The 20,114-nt window shown below is 44.0% G+C and overlaps 3 protein-coding genes across 3 annotated transcripts; 2 read left to right on the top strand and 1 right to left on the bottom strand.

The window, feature by feature from the left end:
- The first annotated feature begins 830 nt into the window (after positions 1 to 830).
- Positions 831 to 10,427, top strand: LOC132258883 (glycogen debranching enzyme). Its single transcript, XM_059756417.1, has 9 exons — positions 831 to 1,065; positions 5,411 to 5,585; positions 5,650 to 6,988; positions 7,047 to 7,445; positions 7,516 to 7,841; positions 7,902 to 9,451; positions 9,508 to 9,884; positions 9,958 to 10,049; positions 10,109 to 10,427. The coding sequence occupies exons 1-9, from the start codon at positions 909 to 911 to the stop codon at positions 10,281 to 10,283; spliced, it is 4,590 nt and encodes a 1,529-aa protein (XP_059612400.1). The 5' UTR covers positions 831 to 908; the 3' UTR covers positions 10,284 to 10,427.
- Positions 10,428 to 10,642: 215 nt separating this feature from the next.
- On the top strand, positions 10,643 to 13,514 carry LOC132258884 (putative sodium-coupled neutral amino acid transporter 10). Its single transcript, XM_059756418.1, has 4 exons — positions 10,643 to 10,842; positions 10,910 to 11,027; positions 11,408 to 12,096; positions 12,160 to 13,514. The coding sequence occupies exons 1-4, from the start codon at positions 10,756 to 10,758 to the stop codon at positions 13,444 to 13,446; spliced, it is 2,181 nt and encodes a 726-aa protein (XP_059612401.1). The 5' UTR covers positions 10,643 to 10,755; the 3' UTR covers positions 13,447 to 13,514.
- Positions 13,476 to 19,680, bottom strand: LOC132258885 (serine/threonine-protein kinase meng-po). Its single transcript, XM_059756420.1, has 5 exons — positions 18,714 to 19,680; positions 17,744 to 18,105; positions 14,989 to 15,171; positions 14,604 to 14,914; positions 13,476 to 14,534 (listed from the first exon to the last, which is right to left on the bottom strand). Exons 1-5 carry the CDS (start codon positions 18,774 to 18,776, stop codon positions 13,543 to 13,545), a joined length of 1,911 nt encoding a protein of 636 aa, XP_059612403.1. The 5' UTR covers positions 18,777 to 19,680; the 3' UTR covers positions 13,476 to 13,542.
- Positions 19,681 to 20,114: the final 434 nt, after the last annotated feature.

Here is a 20,114-nt window from a genome sequence, read left to right as displayed (position 1 = left end):
AGAATAAAGTCTTCATTTTTGTTCAGAATATTTCAGTCAAGATTTCAGTAAAATTTGCATATTTTTTCATCCCTGGCATTTGAAGTTCTATTTGAAGACGAGATTGACAAAGAGCTTTTTCTTATCAGCAACACTCAACTTTATGCAACTCTGCGGAATATTTATTTTCGGACCTTGTTTTGTCTCTGTCAATTTTGCTGGCTAATTAGCTGTTATCAGTTAATGTTGAAATGCCTTTTTCTGTAGAATGCACGGAAAGCCATGAAAATAACAAGTCTTAAAGCTCCTTGGCAAACATCTGACGTCACGACGTCCACCTGTGGCCGAAATCATTCATGGCAAACATCGGAAATCCCTCCTGACTCTTGTTTCCGAAGCGTTTTTGCTATGATTTTCGCACGAGCACGTGAATTTTTGGGCTTCGCGCGTGCGCCACAATTATAATTCGCTCTTTCCCCAACGTCACAACATGTGTGAATGCCCCCCTGATTTCCCACAACACTCGCGCTCTCGCTTCTCTAGGCCGAGAGCGGGTTTTTTTGCTGGCTCTGGTGGGGATTTATCAGCGGCGAGAGAGTCAGTCACACAAGAACCGGCGCCAAAGTCGCAGCTCTAAAAGTAAAGTGAAAACTGACAGCCCAGAGGTCACCTTGGGGATCGGAGAATTCGTGGTGAAAAAGCCTTTTTTCCGCCACTTTCACACAGGAAAAACCCCGCCAAGGAGTTGGAATTGTCAGATTTTACGATTTCCTACTTGTGTGGTGCATAAAAAGTGCAGAATTCCAGTGAATTTCCGAGGTGACTCTTGACTGGAGTTACTTAAGTGAAATATTGAAAAATCTCTGGCCCTGATCTCTCGCTGGTTTTCCTTCTAACGCGTGTTGTTTTCCCGCCAGATTGAGGTCAGAATGGGGCGTCAAGATGTTCTGAGTTTAGCCATATCGCATGGTGAGAACCAGCAAGGAACTCTCTTCAGGCTCAAGAGAGGAGCAATTCTGCACATTGTTCCTGGACCGAATCTCCTTGGCAGACACATTGCGCTGTTCTGCAATTATCCCGCCAAAGGTAAGCAGGAATGTTTGTGTGCACTAATTATAGTCTGATGATTGCTGTTTACTCAAGCGAAGGACTTATACAATCTCGAATAAACTCCACCTGCGCTCATGAGTTCGTCATGAGAACCCATTTCAGAGATCTCTCCGCGATCGAGAACACAAATAAGATCAGCGTTGCGTATTGAAGAGAGTCTGTGTGTCACGATAATGCAAGTTCTGTTCGCACTTGCTCTGTTGAGAGTCTCCTGAACTGATTGTTCACTCTCTGCGTCCAGAGCGGACGTGGCTTCGTCCAGGAGAAGGATCTTAGGGCGCCTGATGAGAGCCCTGGCAATGGCAATGCGCTGCTTCTGTCCACCAGACAAATGAGCACCTCTTGGCCCTAAAGGAGTGTCGTATCCCTGAAAAAGAGTGTTTGAGTTAATCACACTTCCGAAATTGAGCTAGAAATCTTACCATTGGCAATTTAGCAATGAATTCATGGTGAATTCTGGCTTCTTTGGCTGCAGAAATGATTTCATCCTTAAAAACTGTCCTGTAGTTGGCTCCATAGGCGATATTTTCTCCAATGGTGCGATTAAAAAGCACAGGTTCTTGCGAAACTAGGCCAAGATGCATTCGCAAGTTGTTAAAAGTGTAGTATTTGAGAGATTTTCCATCCATTTCCACACTTCCGTCATTCGGTTCGTAGAATCTTAGAAGCAATTGAAGACAGGTAGATTTTCCACATCCTGATGATCCAACCAAAGCCACAGTCTTGCCAGGATCTATCTTGAAAGTCAAGTCTTTCAGGATCTCCGTTTCTGGTCTTGATGGATAACGAAACTTTACGTGTTTGTAATCAACAGAAGCAGACGAAATTTCTTGCTTATGAGTCTCAAGTTGTTGGGAATCTTTGGTTGATTTGTTCAAGAAATTCATGATATTCATTGCAGAGGAAATTGCTTCGTTTACATTAGGAGCAGTGTTAAGAACAATTCCCAACATCCACGTTGCGTAAATGATAGTTTCGATAACCCTGAAAATATATGAATTTTAGGTCGATTTGAATAATTTTGACGTTATTTTTGCAAAGAGTCCTTACAATATAGCATCAACAAAGTCAATTCCGTCATCTGACAGCAACGACGGCACAGAAAGGAAAGCATAACCGTAAGCTAAGAAGCAAATTGAGAAATTCAAGCTGTAAAGTAATCCTCGATATCTTGTGCTTTTCTCAGCTGCTCGTTCAGCTTCAGCGACTTCTTGAGCAAATCTGCGAAGAATTTCACTCTCCAAACCCAGCGAAGCTACAGTTTTGATGTTTCTAATGGCTTCTGTTGCGATTCTAGAAGCATTTTCCATGGCTTTTCTCTCATTTGCTGCACTTGATTTTGAATAGAGAGATTCAAATATTCCCAGAAACATGAGCAAAGGTAGACTCAGTGAAATGATTAAGGCCAATTTCCATAGGACAAAGAGTCCTATGATGACGCCAATTATGAGTGAAGACGTTGCCTGAAGGATTCCGGATATGCGAATTCCTGTGGCTCCTTGAACGTTGGCGCAATCTGTCGACAGGCGAACTGTTAAGGCGCCAACGGCATTTCTTGGCTTATCAAACCAAGACATTTCCTGTTTCAATGCATGTTGGAAATATTTGACTCTCAGTTGGGATGTTAATCGAATGCCGGCTTTACTTAAGACAAAGGCTTGAACAACAGCTGCTAAACCAGTAATTGTCGCAACTGCGATGAATCCAATCAAGCCATATTTCGCGACATCACTAATTCTGCTGATGTCGTTAGTTTGGAATGCTTTGAAGTATTCTGCACAGAGAATTCCGCTGATGGGAAAGGAAGAACCCACAATTACTGAACATATGTAGCCAATCAATAGTAATTTCCAATCTTTTAAGGTCATTCTCATGAGTTGAGTCAACACTTTTCCCTTCTTTTCCTTGTGAAATTCATCCACTTCAATGTCTTCAATATCTTCGCCATTTGATTCGCTTGTGAAACTGTTTGGAAGTTCTTCAAACTCAAATTCCTCTTTTTCCCTTTCGACGGCATTTGACTCAATGACTTGGCGAGTGAGTGTCCTTAAGTAGCAATAGTGTCCGTTTAGATTCATCAGCTCCTCATGAGTTCCCTTCTCAACAATTAATCCCTGATCAATGACAACTATTAGATCGGCTTTTCTCACAGCAGACAAACGATGAGAGACAATCAGAGTTGTTCGTCCTTCCGATGCCTTGTCCAGAGCTTCCTGGACAATTGTTTCAGATTGTGCGTCTAAAGCTGACGTGGCTTCGTCGAGAAGGAGGATTTTTGGATTTCTCACAATTGCTCTTGCAATAGCGATCCTTTGCTTCTGTCCACCCGACAATTGAGCCCCATTCTCGCCAACCAGCGTCTCATATCCTTTAGACAAATTCACAATGAAGTTGTGGCAATTTGCAACCAAAGCCGCTTTCACGATGTCTTCTTGAGTGGCTTCTGGCTGTCCGAAACGAATGTTCTCCGCAATGGTCGTTGAGAAAAGTACAGGTTCTTGGGCAACCACTCCTATTAAGGATCTGAGGTGGGAAATGTTGATATCCTTGATGTTAACACCATCAATGAGGATTTCTCCCTGGAAAGACAAATTATTATTGTATGTGAAAAATGCATTTTGATACATTTTTACCGCAATTGGATCGTAAAATCGCTGAAGAAGTTGCAAACAAGTAGATTTTCCACATCCTGAACGTCCTGCCAAGGCTACCTTTTGGCCATGTTCGGCAGAGAAACTGATTCCTTTCAAAACTTGAATATCACTTCTTGATGGATAATGAAAATTGACATTTCTAAACTCAATATTGCTTCTCAAATTGCTGCTCATGAGTCCTGTTTTGCTGAAAGGATCAATTGCTGATCTCTGATCAATGACATCATAGATATGCTGCGAAACTCCACATGCCGATGCAATTGTCTCGAAATTGGGCACAGCAAATGATAGAAACTGCGATAAATTAGTCATGCTGGTTACGATTGTCACTATTGATATTATATAGTAGGTTTTCTCCACTTCCGGTAGATTGAATTCTCCTATCATGAGATGTATTCCATAGAAGAAAGCTGATCCAAAGGAGGCAAACACGAGAAACCACATAATTCCACTTTGCAGTCCGGAGAAGAAACTCTTCTGAAGACTTGATTTATCAGCAATCTTGAGACTTTCTGCATATCTTTGGGACTCTTTATCTTCTCCACCAAAGGCAACAACAGTTCTAATTGAACTGAAAACTTCTTCAGCGATCAATCCTGCTTCTGAGTAGCTTTCAACTTCCTTCTCACTCAGGCGCTTTTCGGATTTTCCCACATAGATGGAAAGTGCAACCAAAATTACTGTGTAAATTCCTGCGATTGCTAGAGTCAATTGCCATCCAAATGTGAAGGCGATTATAATGCCAAAAATGAAGGCTGATACTAAGAACCATGCAATCACCAATTTCTCACTGATTGCTTCTTTTATCAAGTTAACATTCGTTGTAATATCACTGGCAAAATCCAAAGATGTTTTGCTGTCAAACCAAGTCATGTCTTGACTGAGAATTGATTTTAGGAATTTTTGCTTAATTCTCACAGTTTGCTTTAAGGCCAAGAGATTAATTGTGTAGAGAGTCGTTGAGAGGACAATCACGATCATTGCAACTAGCAATGCACAGATATAGAAGTGTGCCCAAACGTCCTCATTTAGAGCTGAAGCAATTTCAGAATTGGTGGCGTTTGTCAGAAATCTTCCACCGCCAAACATTGGCAGTAAAACAGTGGTGATTTTTGTCGTATTTGAAGTTGTGCGATCCATTATTATTCCAACAACTTCTGCAAACACTACCGCGGAAAGTGGAAAACACACAGAGACCAAAAAAGTGAGACTCAGTAAAATTGTGATGATACACATTTCGGTGAACGTGGCAAAACGAAACTGGAAAATCCATGAAAAATTGGTGTAGAAATTGATTTTCATCACTATTATGATTAAGATTGAGAAACTCACTAAGTTTTTCAGACTTCTAATCGGTGAAATTAATTGAGAAATTAATTTTTGAATATATTTAACCATTTTGCTTGCTGTAAGTGAAATATTCACTATTCGACTAAGCGATGCTTATAATCCCGAGACTTCAGTGGCACTGACTTACTTAGCTACAAATTAAAGTTCTTGAGATGTTTCTCTTTCACTTTTTCAACGTCTATTTGTGGTAATAAAGTGTTTTACAATCACAGAGATGAAATTGAAATGAAGATTTAATTACATGAGAAAAAGCTTTATTGTATTCGTTTCATTCACAACAAGACTTTATTTATTTTCTTCTTACAACTCTTTCTAAGATAATGCAAATTTCGAGAGGAAAAACTATGCAGCTTTGTCGTGGCAATCCAGTAACGGCAAAAAGCTCACAGATTCCTCCAAACCATTCGTGGAAGTCACAGATTTGGATATCTATTGCGAAATCACAGCCAATCGCGCGGGAGCTTTTCACTTTTACTTCACCTTTCAAGAATGGTAAAAAAGTCAAGATTGGAAAAGCGAACAGTTGGATATGCAATAAATTTTTCATTTTTTATAGTCCTGATGTCCATGAAAATTCCCTGTACGTTCAAGTGGAGCCTAAAATACAGGTTGGACGAAAAGGCGCCGAACGCGAACTTCCGCTGGATTCAATTCGATGCCAAACGGTCATGGCAAAGTGTCTTGGACACTTGCAAACGTGGGAGGACAAGTTGAAAGTGACCCACGAAAGTGGTTACAATCTTCTCCATTTCACGCCCATTCAGAAGCTCGGCGGTTCACGCTCAGGATACTCACTGTCTGATCAATTGGCGGTGAATCCGGACTTTGGACCGGGCGCAAACTATGACAAAGTCGCCAAGGTGGTGAAGAAGTGTCGCGAAGAATGGGGAATTGCCTCGATTTGTGACATAGTTCTCAATCACACAGCAAATGAGTCCACTTGGCTGAAGGAGCATCCAGAAACGACTTACTCCTGTGCAACTTGTCCACACTTGAGACCTGCTTTCCTCCTGGACAGTGTCCTTGCGATGGCTTCAGCAGACACAGGAGCTGGGCTTCTTGAAACCTTTGGCGTTCCTGTGGAAATTGATCATGAAAATCATATAAATGCTCTTCGTCATCAACTCCACTCGAATTACTTGGCCAAAGCGAGGATTCACGAGTTGTATCAGTGCAATGTGGAGGAATATGTGAAGAAGTTCATGGAAGGAATGCGCACAAGACCACCGCCAAAGGCCACTCAAGCAGACACAAAGTCTAGAGAGACAATTATTCTGAAGCAAGATCCAGCTTTTGGTCGTTTGACTGGCACAATTGACTTCGAGAGCGCCTTTGACATCTTTAATGTCTTTCGCAATGATTGCTTCGATGAGGACACGAGATTGCGGAAGTGTGCTGAGGACTTTAGAAAGCGTCTGGAGGAATTGAATGAAACCGTTCGTCAAGACATTGCTGAACACTTGCGTTCGGCCGTTGAGAATTGTCTCTCAGGGCTGCGATACGAGAGAATTCAGGACGATGGACCCAGGATTAAGGAGATAAGTGTTAAGCATCCCTTGTTCTGCAGATACTTCACAGACGGCGGAGTTACTTGCAAGACCGTCAAAGATATTGAGGATGTTATGTATGGGGACAAGGCGAAGTTCCTCATGGCTCACAATGGGTGGGTTATGAATGGAGATCCTCTGCAGGATTTCGCTCGTCCTCAGCCCACAACGGCCAACGTCTACATCAGACGTGAGTTGATCGCCTGGGGTGACAGTGTGAAGCTGAGGTACGGAGATAAACCTGAGGATTGTCCATATTTGTGGGATCACATGAAGAAATACGTGGAAATTACAGCGAAGATTTTCGATGGAGTTCGTCTGGACAATTGCCACTCAACACCACTTCATGTGAGATCTTTCAGTCACATTTAAAGTGTTTTTTGCTAAAGTGATCTTAACTTCTCAGGTTGCTGAATATCTCTTGGATGCCGCGAGAAAAATCAATCCTGAACTCTATGTTGTCGCTGAACTCTTCACCAATTCCGATAACACGGACAACATCTTCGTCAATCGTTTGGGCATAACTTCTCTCATCCGAGAAGCTCTTTCCGCCTGGGATTCTCACGAGGAAGGACGTCTGGTGTATCGCTTCGGAGGAGCTCCTGTTGGGGCATTCTTCAGCTCACCCAAGAGACTTCTGGCGCCGTGCATAGCTCATGCTCTCTTCCTGGATCTCACGCATGACAATCCGTCTCCTGTTCAAAAGCGCTCCGTCTTCGACTTGCTTCCTTCGGCTGCACTGGTTTCCATGGCTTGCTGCGCCACTGGGAGCAACAGAGGATATGACGAACTTGTTCCTCATCACGTGAGTTTGCACTGCAAGAGATTTTCCTTAACTGTTTTCCATGATCCTTTGTGATCTTTCTTCACTATAGATTCACGTTGTTGATGAGGAGCGAGAGTATCAAGAGTGGGGAAAGACGGTGAATGCTGAGAGTGGAATTATTGCTGGAAAGAAAGCGCTGAATCTTCTTCACGGTGAATTGGCTGAGAAGGGATTTAGTGAGGTTTTCGTTGATCAAATGGACTACAATATTGTTGCGGTGACTAGAAGTTGTCCGGCAACGCGTCAAAGTGTAATCTTGGTCGCTCACACAAGCTTTAGCTATCCAGATCCTTACAGTGGACCAACAAATGTGCGACCTTTGAGATTTGAGGGTCATCTTGAGGAAATCATCCTGGAAGCTGGAATTACTCACGAGTAAGTTTCAATAATTGGAAAAATACACATTTTTTCCTCTATTAATTCATGCTATTGTAGGTCTTCGAAGCCCTTTGATCGTCCTTATCGGTATGAAAAGGACGAAAAGTACATCAACGGATTGACCGAGTACAAACTTAAGATCATGGAGCATATTTCCTTGGAAGAATCCTCAATTTTCAGTCATGAAGTCACCCACGATGGTAACATTACTCAATTGAACTTTAAGAACCTCACGCCAGGATCTGTTGTGGCTGTGCGAGTGTCCCTTCATGAGCACACACGACCTCACTTTGCCAAAGCACAGAATCTTGTCGATGTCTTCCACTGTGAGAAGGGAGAAATCTTGACGGATCTCCAGAAGATTGTGTCCAAACTCAATCTCATCGATCTGAACAGGGCTGTCTATCGGTGTGACGAAGAGGAGAAGGACATGGGCTTGGGTTCGGGAACATACGATATTCCTGGCTTCGGTCGATTGGTTTACTGTGGCACTCAAGGATTTGCCTCTCTTCTCAGCCAAATTGCGCCTTACAATGATTTGGGACATCCTTTCTGTGACAATCTTCGTCGTGGCAATTGGATGATGGACTACATTCGAGACAGATTTGCCAAGTGGCCAGGAACCAAGGCGTTGTCCGAGTGGTGGGATAAGAATACTGTGGACATTAAGGAGATGCCTCGATATCTTGTTCCCAGTTACTTCGATGTCATTCTCACAGGACTTCATGCGCTGTTGAGAGCTCAGAGTGTGACTCTGATGTCGGATTTCGTGCGGAAGGGCAGCTCCTTCGTCCAGGCTCTGGCAATGGGCACAGTTCAGTGCGTCGCCGAGTGTCCATCAGCCAATCTACCAGCTCTCAGTCCGGCCACAAAGCCACCCAAGCCACCAAGTCAGTGCTCCACAATGTCAGCGGGATTGCCTCACTTCTCCACGGGCTACATGAGATGCTGGGGAAGGGACACGTTCATCTCCCTGCGAGGACTCATGCTTCTGACGGGGAGATTTGACGAAGCACGCTTGATGATCTTGGGCTTTGGCTCCTGTCTGCGACACGGACTTGTTCCCAATCTCCTCGATGGAGGCTACAAGGCGAGATTCAATTGTCGAGACGCTGTCTGGTGGTGGCTCTTCTCCATCAAGTACTATGTGGAGGAAGTGCCGAATGGTGAGGAGATCTTGACGGAAAAGGTGTCCAGAATCTTTCCCACGGACGACAGTGAAGCCCAGAAAGCTGGAAAATGCGATCAATTCCTCTATGATGTCATTCAGGAGGCCTTGACTGTTCACTTCCAGGGATTGATTTATCGCGAGAGGAATGCAGGTCCTGCCATTGATGCTCACATGACGGAGAAGGGCTTCAACAATCAGATTGGGATTCATCCAGACACGGGCTTCGTATTTGGCGGAAACGATGCCAATTGTGGCACATGGATGGACAAGATGGGATCGTCTGAGAAGGCGAAGAATAGAGGAATTCCCAGCACACCAAGAGATGGTTCAGCAGTTGAATTGGTGGGTCTTCAGATGGCTGCTCTTCGATTCCTGGAGAAGAAGAGTTCTCAGGGGAAGTTTCCCTACAATTCTGTCGAAAGGATCTCCAAGAATGGTGAGGATTTTTATACCAGTGTTTTATGTAGATTTTAAAACATTTTTTGGTTTCAGGGTCAAAAACTATCTGGACTTATAAGGAATGGGCGGATAGGATAAAGGCTAGTTTTGAGAAGAACTTCTTCGTGGGACCAGGAGAAATTCCCTTGGCTAATAAGAGGGGGATTTACAAGGACTCCTGCGGAGCTACTCACACTTGGCAGGACTTTCAACTCCGTCCAAACTTTCCCATCGCAATGGTTGCGGCTCCTGAACTGTTTAATGCTAAGCACGGTTGGGAGGCTCTTGAGCAGGCTAAGAAATACCTCCTTGGTCCATTAGGGATGAAGACACTGGATCTCGAGGATTGGGGCTATCGTGGAGATTACAATAATGCCAATGATTCTGATGATCCAAGAGTGGCTCATGGTGCGAATTATCATCAAGGACCTGTGAGTATTTTGTCTCTCCCTCAGAAGGCTCTTATCTTATAAGGTTATTTCTTTGTATTCTTGATTTTTGCAGGAATGGGTCTGGCCAATTGGCTTCTACTTGAGAGCTCGTCTGATCTTTGCTGCCCGAAATGATTGTCTGAAGGAAACTGTAGCAGAAACATGGTATGTTTTTGGGTGCTTCTTAAGGTTGTGGAAGGATATTTATTGTGATGTCTTATCAGGGCCATCCTGACTGCTCATCTGAGTGAAGTGAAGTCCTCAGCGTGGCGAGGACTCCCCGAATTGACCAACTCCAATGGCAGTTACTGCGGAGACTCGTGCAGGACGCAAGCCTGGAGCATGGCCACCGTCCTGGAAGTCCTGTATGACCTCGAGCGTCTCAAGTGTAAAGCCTAATGTATCCTCTCGTGCATGAGTTCAAATATTTAAATATTTCTATCGCAGCTTCTAAATGCATTTATTTTTGACAAAAGTACAATGCGAATTTTTCTTTCCCGCCACAATCAGTGGTGAATTCCCCTCCGGAATGAAGATAGGCGCGAGAGCGAGTGTTGTGTGGAATCTGGAAATGACCCACATTTCCTTGTGTTTGTTTACACCAGCTGTCACCAATCTGACGACGTTGCACACTCGGTGTTTATTAGAATTATTAGCGAGCAATTTGATAATTTAGCGAGGTGGATACGCGATAAGGCTCCTTGACGACCGCCCGCAGTGTCAGCGTGTGTCAGTGCTGTCAGGGATTACGTGGAAGAATGTGCGTTTGAGGTGTTTTTCTGGGGTGTCTTTCCTGCTTTTCTGCGACTTCTTCGTGGCACTTCTGAGGGCTGTTTTGTGTGATAACCTATGAGGTGTGCGAGCTGCTATCATGGGCACACAGACCACCAACGTGATAACGCTGTCCAACAGCATTATTGGCGTTGGCATACTGGCCATGCCATTCTGCTTCCTCAAGGTGAGCCTCATCTGCCCACACTTCCGGGACAATCACTGACGGTGAGATCACTGCACTTCTCTTTCAGTGCGGCGTCGTGTTGGCGGTGCTGCTGCTGATCGGCAGCATGTACATCACGAGGATCTCCTGCCACTTCCTCATCAAGTCCTCCTTCCTCACGAAGAAGCGCAACTTTGAGTTTCTGGGTAAGACGCTGACCAATTGCCTGAACTGATCCGAAGCACATTCTTATGAGGAAATGAATTGGAGCGCGATATTCAGAATACAAATTTCATGAATAAATTTTATGAACAGTGGCGATATTCCATAAAGATTAGCACAGAACTTTATTAACATTTTATGAGCGTCAGTCGTTATTCGTGACACCTTTAGAACTTGCGAAAATTCGAGCTATTTTTCAAACGCCGAATTAACTTTTGTACGAAATTTGATAGTATTTTGTCAGGTTGCCAGAAAAATCTCCAAATTGTAGAAAAGCCAAAAAATTTTGCTTTATTCTTCATCATTTATTAGTTCTTTTATGATCTCTGCTCAAGTGGATTTTTCCATCGCTTCTCTTTGCCAGCTTTTCACGCCTTCGGGACGTCAGGGAAGCTGATGGTGGAGCTCTTCGTGATCGGCTACTTGATGGGCACTTGCATAGCGTATTATGTGGTTGTTGGCGATCTCGGCCCACAAATAACCGCCAAGATGCTCAATATTCCGCAGACAGATCTTCTGCGACTCTACGTGATGGTGCTGGTGACTCTTCTCTGCGTCCTGCCGCTGGGACTGCTCAAGAATGTCGACAGTCTGGCCACTGTGAGCACAGCTTCCATTGGCTTCTACCTCTGTCTCGTGCTGAAGGTGATCGCCGAGGCGAAGGCACCTTTTCTCATGGGAGAGTGGCGAAGCGTCGTGCTGCTGTGGCAACCGAGTGGCGTGATGCAGTGTCTTCCGATCTTCAGCATGGCTCTGGGCTGTCAAATGCAGCTGTTCGAGGTGATTGAGACCATGCCAGGCGTGTCACTCGAGAAGATGAACCAAACAGTGCGATCAGCCACTGCAATGTGCTGCATAGTTTACATTTTCGTGGGATTCTTCGGTTACGTGGCTTTTTGCACGCAAGACTTCGCCGGAAACATCCTGCTGAACTTCTCAGCCACTCTGATAAGTGATGTCATCAAGATTGGCTTCGTCATCTCGGTGGCTTGTAGTTTTCCTCTGGTCATCTTCCCTTGCAGAGCGTCTCTCTATTCATTGTTGTACAGAAAGGTAAGGAAAATTATCTATCAACTGTTGTCCCCATCAATTAAATGTCCCTCTGCTCCTCAACAGGATCACATTGATGCCGTGAACTACATTCCCGAGTTGAAATTTCGAATGCTAACAGTGGTGATTGTGATCATTTGTCTGATCATTGGCATTCTCATTCCCTCAATCGAGCTGGTGATTGGACTAATTGGATCGACAATGGGTGTGTCAATTTGTGTGATCTTCCCAGCGCTGTGCTTCAAGCGAGTGGCCAAGAAGGACTCCACGGAGAAATCTGCCGCCAAATTTATGTGCGTGTTTGGCTTTGTTCTCATGATCCTCGGAACTTATGCCAACTTGAGTGCTATTGATGAGAAAAAATCCGGTCCTATGAGCAATGATGATCTCGACATGATGAATGCGAAGGAGGAAGTCGTTCAGATGCCCAACGTGAAGGTTCCTGACCTGAAACTGCCGGAGAGTGCAAAAGTGGATGAAGAGAAGATCACGGAGAAAGTTAAACCGCCAGATATTGTGCATGAGGTGAAGGAATCCGCTGTGATTGGGGAAACAGGAGGAGCAGCCAAAGAGGTGGTTAAGAGTGATGCAAAGGAGAAGGAGAGAAACCTTGACGCCGATGCGATCTTGAAGGAGGATCACGAGATTGCTGTTGAAGATTCGGCCGATGCTAAGAAGCACGATCATGAGTTTCATGCGGTTGTCAATGAGATTCAGCGTCAGAATAAGGAGATGATGGAGAAACTTGAGCAGATTGCTGGGAAGATTGACAGTGAGAAGAGTTCCAAGGAGAATATTGCGCCGGAGAAACTCAAGGAATCTAGTCTGAAGCTGCAAGCGCCAAAGGCTGATGATCACGCGGTGGATCAGCAGAAGCCTATTGAGGGGGAGATGAAGGCACAGGAGCCGGTGAAGATTGCACCGCCGGATGTTGGATCGCGAGAGAAACTAATTCAGAACATTACAAGCAAATTCCCCAATCCTATTCCAATTGCTCTCCTGCCAAATGCATCACTGAAGCACGATGAGGCGCTCGGGAGGCCAAACATGCCAAAGAATGGAACGGTGGATGTGGTGGCTGGTGTGCCGCAGAAGCCTGTGGAAGTGCCGAAGCTCGTGGACACGATAAAGGCGACAATAGAGACTCCTGTGGAGACTCCGGTGAGGAAGGAGGAGAAGCCAAATGTGTCCAAGGAGGAGGTGAAAGTGAAGGACCAAGTGGAGTCGTCCAAGGAGAATGTGGACACGATACGAAGGGATCTGCTGGGTGTTCATCCGCCACCGACGAGAGAGAAGAGGAACAGCGAGAATGTCGACGATCGAGAGTGTGAAAGAGATCCTGAGCAGCTTTAAAGATGATCTTGAGAGTAAAAGAGTGTATATTTATCTGGAACATTGTGTTTATTGATGATCTGGGATTATTTATATGAGTCAAAAATGGGGAAGAGGTCATTTCTTCTTCTGTTTAGGCACCACGCGATCATATGGAGTGTCCTTCATGGATGATGTCATTGCCGTTGATGAGCCAACAAGATTCACAAAGCCCGTGGAACCGCGCGAACTCTCGATGTCATCAGAGTCAAAGGGGCTGGGATCCTTCGAGGAAGATGAATTGTTGATGAGAAGTGATCCGCCCGAGTCTGAAGATCGCACGGAAGATCTCTTGACGGCGACTGGGGAGATGACTGTCGGTGCTGCATTCTCCGGATCCTTCTCCTTCTGACCCTTTCCAGCTGCAGCGAAGGAGTTCGCCAGCTCGGGAACGGTTGCATTGGCAAATGATCTGATGGTTGACATGATTCCCTTGGAGATTGGGCCGCGATCATTGGCGTTGTTCTTCAGGGATCTCGAGGAGTAGTTTTGTGTCTCATTGTAGGTTCTTATGTTGTTGCTAGGACCCTTCATGGGGATCTCTAGTCGAGCATTCACCATTGTCTGCATGGTTGATCCTGTCGATGCGACTGACATGCGACGATCAACGTCTTCAGCGTGATTTCCGTTCATCTTCACACCGTTGGGGACTTCTTTCTTGACGTCTTGAGCTTGATCTTCAATTATCTGCTCAGAAGCTCGCATTTCACTGGGACCGTTCTGAATCATTCCCGTGCGCGGATCAATGTGCTTCTTCGAAGCGTCCTTCACGGTGCTGTTGTACTTCTGCTCCTGCTGCTGCTCCTCCGCCTTCACCGAGGACACATGGCCAGCCACAGGGGTTCTGGACATGGTGGACGAAGGTGTGTTTGTGCCTGAGTCATCCTCCTCTTCGTCCTCCTCTGTGATCACGGAGGATTGAATCCAGTCGCGAATGCGCGCCTTCTTCGCCACGCGATCAACGGTTGTCTCAATTCCCGCCTCAGCCAAGGCGGACAGAAGCTTGTTCTTCTCCTCGGGACTGCTGTGGAAGGAGTACATCGACGGGCAGAGTTCATCAGGTTCGTTAGCTAGAGAAGATGGAGGTGAAAATAATGAATTATTAGCAAATGATGAATTTTCACAGAGTGATTTCTTACATGATATCTCCTTCTCAGCCCCTTTGGCCAGCCATCGATCGTCAAGGAACTTCGAAAGCTCACTGAGGCTCTTGGGTCGCCGCTCGAATCGCGGCTCCAGAAACTTACGGAACATTTTGCTGGCACGCGCCGAGACGAGTTTGAATAGTTTGGGTTGTCTTTTGAGAGGAAATGCCAGGTTGGAAGTGTGCCAGGCGTAGTAGCGCACATAGCGAGGATCATCTTGAGCCGCTTTTTGCCACGGAAGACAGCCTGTGAGGCACACAAACACCACAATTGCGAACTGCCACACGTCATGCGATGGATTTGTCCTGCAAGTAGTTGAAATCTGCCGATAAGACACGTCTTGGGCTGCTAAGCGTGATGGAATGAAGCAGTCATTTACTTGTAAGTGTCGTCCGTGCGCACAGCCAGGACTTCCGGAGGACTGTAGGCCAGCCACTCGTTGCGGCGCTGAACGCTGGCGTTGATCCTCCTGGATTCGCCAAAGTCACAGAGTTTCACGCGGGAAAAGTCGGACTTGAACACGAGGACGTTGTCCAGTTTCACGTCACGATGGACGATGTCTCTGGAGGAATTGAGAAGCGCAAGAGAGAGAGAGAGATTTTATTGAATTATGAAATAATAATGAGTCACTTGTATTATTGGCAAATGTTATTGCGAGCTGCATTGAAAGCTCTGCATAATTGATTCATTGCCGGCCGATGTACATGTTTTTCAGGGAATTACATCGGTGGTCATTCATGCACATTAGAAGATTAAAATATTTGGTTGATAAACGGCGTGAATTGCATTAAATCATTTTACTGGACTGTTAAATTCGGTGAACAAAATACTCTCGGTGCTCGTGTTAAATGTTCCTCCTCGAATTAACACGAAATATTCAATATGAACACGCACACACAAGGCGATGTCTAATTAATTGCTCTTAAAAGCAATATAGTGGCCGTTTCGTAGAATAGGCAATAATTTAATCACTGCATGAATACGCCATGAATATTTTGGTTAATTTACCATCGGTTTTTCACGTGTAATAGACACCACCGCATAAAAGCTTCGCTAAATGAGATGAAAACTCATTGAAACTAAAATACACGCGAATCATTATTTTGCAGTTTTCCTAATGCACTTTCCATTGCATTTTCCATGACAAAGCGCCGCGCGCGTGATTATAAATTCATCGGAGCGTAAATGGGCGCTCGATGGCATATCAAAGGTCCCTCGTGGCCGCAAATACGCAGCATTATTTGGGGCGATTTGGGCATTTAGGGGGATGGCATTAGTTGATGAAGCCATTGGGATTGAATCCCCTCTGATTCAATCAATTATGCCTAATAAAGTGGTGCCTGTACAAATATTCAATTATTTCAGCCGCCAGAGGACATGCGAGACATAAATTATTTTCCACCTTTCTAAACACTCCCCAGAATTATGCCTTTCATACCATATCTGCTTCTCTGAAATGCTGCTTCTGCAGCCTGAATGTTTACACGAGATGAAATAAAAATATTAATAACATTTGCTCGCTCTCCCATGAGGAGTATATTCTCATGGGCGGCAGAAGGAAGCAGTTTTCCCATGAATTTACACAAATCTAGCTTGAGCTGCTCTAAAATCAGCACCTTGTGAATAATGTAGGAAAATTTGTGCGTTGGCTTTTCCGACTAAAACGATAGAAGTAGTGAACCTGTTGGTTTTAGGCAATTCTTAGAAAGTGCTGCATTTTAATTAGTCACAGAGTAAAGAATTATGGTTTTAGTTTCAATTCAAATCTCATTCAACACAGAAACGCCCTCAATTCAGGGTAATTTCGAATGAATACTGCAATATGCAATGAGTTTTATATAAAGTTTCCTTTTCATCACGTTCCGGAGTTTAGCCCAAGGGGGAGATAATAAAGTCAGAAGAAATGTCCAGAAACTTACAATATTTCTTTCCAGAGTGCTTATTTTACTGACAATTTATCCCTTTTCTTTGGATTTCCTTCGATTTTCACGCAAAGTCAATAAAAAAATCTTTTTCTAGGTTATGTAACGAATCGAGGATAGATTTAGTGAATAAATCGCATTCTAGGGCATCAATTCTTATGCTCAAGTCAGAGAAATCAATTTCATGCATTAAACATCTCTATTCTGATCTTTTTGTGCCAAGAAACACTGTAAATTGTATTGAAGTGGAACATAACCTCAAAAATAGTCATTTGAACGTGGAAAATGTTTATTTAGAAAACTTTCAGAACGATTTTGATGCTGAATCAGCAATTTTGAGTTCATTGGCAAATCATAATCGACAATTTTATGATCTAGAAAGCATCCAAATGAAGTTTTTGAAGATCTCTTAGTGATATTTTGAGGTTATGGTCGAAAAAATATCCAAATAAGCTGTCCTTAATAGATTCTTGCAGAAAAGCAAGTGGAAATTTGAGAAATCCATTATAATTTTGGAATCAATATGGAAACATTGCATAGATTTATAATTCTTTTTTCTGTGTTATCAAAATTATCTTGAGATCGTATATATCAAAATCAAATGCCTCATTGCTTATGGGGTAAATTAAACATGTTTGTCAGATGAATTATTCTGAATTGAATCCGTGCATAGTCAATGAATTTGATTCCCGAATGCAATTCATAGTCACTTGACGAGCAATGATTATTTAATTTGGCTAATGTCGCTACAAATTCCCACAACAGGTAATTATGCTCGGTGATTTAAATAGTAATTAGCCATTCCATTCAATTAGATATGAATAGTTGAGTTGAGATACATATAATTGTTCTCAGAATTGATTATCTTGAACAGTTCGATCTTGTGTTCGATTAATATTGAGCGTCAATGCTTTTGAAGGACATTCGATTAGCCCCAATGTATTTGATTCAATTGAATTCACGAGAAGTCTCCGATTAGTTATAAACTTGACATGACTGCAAGTCAACCGATTTCAAATTAGACCGCCATTAATTGACTCATGCTTAAATATTTGGCTACCTCAACAGACAGCTAATCTGACTCATCATTAATAACGCCTTTTTCGCTATAAGTTCGATTGACGTGTGTGATTGCATCTCTGGCAATTGGCGAAGGATTCCATCGCGGAAGCGGCACGAAAAGCTGCGCCGCGTGATCAATATAATCCTCACCTGAAGTGCATGTAATCCAGGGCCGAGGCGATCTGCTTGGCCACCTTCTTCGAGTGGATCTCCCCGATGCCCGTGTCCAGGACGTTGGACGTGAGATCGCCCAGTGGCGCGTACTCCTGCGTGAAGACGTAGAAGCCGGCTGTCTCGAAGGCCACATCGTATGTGGTGACGATGTTCTTGTGGGCGCCCAAGTGCAGCCCAAAGTGGAATTCGCGATAGAAGTCGCGCAGGGAGACGTAGGGCTTCGGCAGTGCCTTCAGTACCATCTCCATGTCCGTGGCCTTGTGCTCCACCAGCAGGATCTTGCCGAACCATCCCTCGCCGACAATTTGCAGGATATCAAATTCATCAGCGAGGCTCACCTTCGGCCGCGATTCATCACACAGAGTGTCAACGTAATTTGAATGGGGAAGACAGACTTTGTGAGAATGCCAGAGACATGGTCCTCATTGGCAGGACGCCAAGCGCCAGAGTTGGAAAATTGTCATGATGGCTTCGACAAGATAAAATAGAAAGTTTTCCAATTTGTTTTCAATTACCACACAAAATCGATTGGCAACCATTTGATAAATTCTCTATGTCGCAATGATGCGTAGGAGCGTGGAAAATCTATTGGCTTGGGTTGTAATGTAGGTAAAAAGGGGGCTTTTGCTTTGTGGTTGATTGTGTGCCGAAGATTGTATGGAAATCAACCGACCGGAAGAAATTAATATTGATGGCCTCATTGAGATACGATAAAATTATATATTTGGCAAAGAATGAGGAAAGAGGGATTTTATGGTGACATTAAGTGAAATGATATTGATTAAGCGGCATCTAAACATCATACAATAAATTCAAAACCTCTGCATCACACTTAATTGGATAAGTTTTCTTGCTGTTCACTGAGAATCTTATCAGTTTCTCTCATCAACATCTTTCCAACTCTGGTTTTCTGTGGCCCATTCATGAAATAACTCTCTTGTGATACCTTTTCTAGCTCAAATTCCCGGACTCTGTGAATGTGTCCGATATTCTTGCGATTTGTGTTCATCTCGTCTGCGTCCTCTCAGCTCATCAAGCTTGCATCTCTGCGTGCATCATCACTGTGTTGTGTGACCGAATTTCCCGAATTCCACATTCGTACCCCACAAACTGTCTGCTCCCCTTTTTCCTGTGTGTTCTCCACCGGCTGCCAAATCGCCGCGCGGAGCACAACACAAAATGTCTTTCACTCTCTCTCTCTCTCGCTTGCTTTCGGATGTGTTTTCTGACCGCAAAATTTAATTGAAAATCCTCACATCAACAGCAAAAATAGCGCAAAAGTCACAATGGGGAGCAAGAGAAAGTGCGCAAGAGAGTAGAAATCGTTCCAACTTTGGCTCTTCGACACTGGCCTTCAGGGTTGCTGATGTGTGCGCAATTAGCGGTGGCAAATTCGCCACCCCGCGGGTTGATTTCTGGCAGCACAGCTTCCCAGCCGTATTTCTCTCGTCAAATGCAGTCGAAATGTGCTGGGATGTGATGAGAGTGGCGTCCGGACGGATCCACTCGATCGTACCAGGCACATTGGGTTTAAATATAAATTAACAACACATAAGGAACTGCACTGAAGCCACTTGTGTCTGTGTGATGGTGTATTTTTAAGACTCTTCTCCTCGCCACAGGCACACGAAATGTATAAACTTTTCTGGTGGAAAATTTACTCACATGTTCAATTTCACAAGGGGGAATTTCAACTGTAACATCTCTCAAGCTTTTCACTCACAAAGAATGACTTCTGTCGCTTGTAACTTTACTATACTTAAACTCCAAAAGACCACACAGATTTTCACCGCGTCCAAGAAATGGAAAGTGCTAAATCTACTCAAATCGTCTTTGTATGCTCGAGTGTTTGTGTGTGTGGGAAATTTCTGTGCTAACGAGGAAAAGGCAAAAAGTCCGTCTAATAAGCTCACAACTTGACATCCAACTGAAATCACAGCACCGACTTTACTCCTCACAAACTCTTCGTGTGTGAAAATTGAGATCTATTTTTGTGATCAATTCCGCGAGAGCGCCAGAGAGTTTCATGAAAAGCTTCCTCAAGTGTGGATCACCAGAATTTTCCCTCCGTCATTTCAATTGCCGAGCGATTATCTTCATTTCTCTCTCTCTCTATCGCTGAATTTAATGTGTTTTCCAATTGCGATTTTGCTCATAGAGAAAATCAACTAAACATATTTTCAGGCCGATCTCAGGAGTTTATGTGTGAATTTTCACAAAAAGCTCAATGAGTCTTTGCTAAAAGTTCTCAAAGAAGCCAGTCAACGATTGAGTGGTTTTTCATGCATATTTGCTCTTCAATTGGATTTGCTCAGGGCGTGTTTTGGTAATTTTATGAGAACTGTTT

Source organism: Phlebotomus argentipes, unplaced genomic scaffold (assembly GCF_947086385.1).
Source record: "Phlebotomus argentipes unplaced genomic scaffold, Phlebotomus argentipes genome assembly scaffold_4, whole genome shotgun sequence".
NCBI classification, from domain to species: domain Eukaryota; kingdom Metazoa; phylum Arthropoda; class Insecta; order Diptera; family Psychodidae; genus Phlebotomus; species Phlebotomus argentipes.
This window is presented reverse-complemented; position numbering and strand designations above follow the sequence as displayed.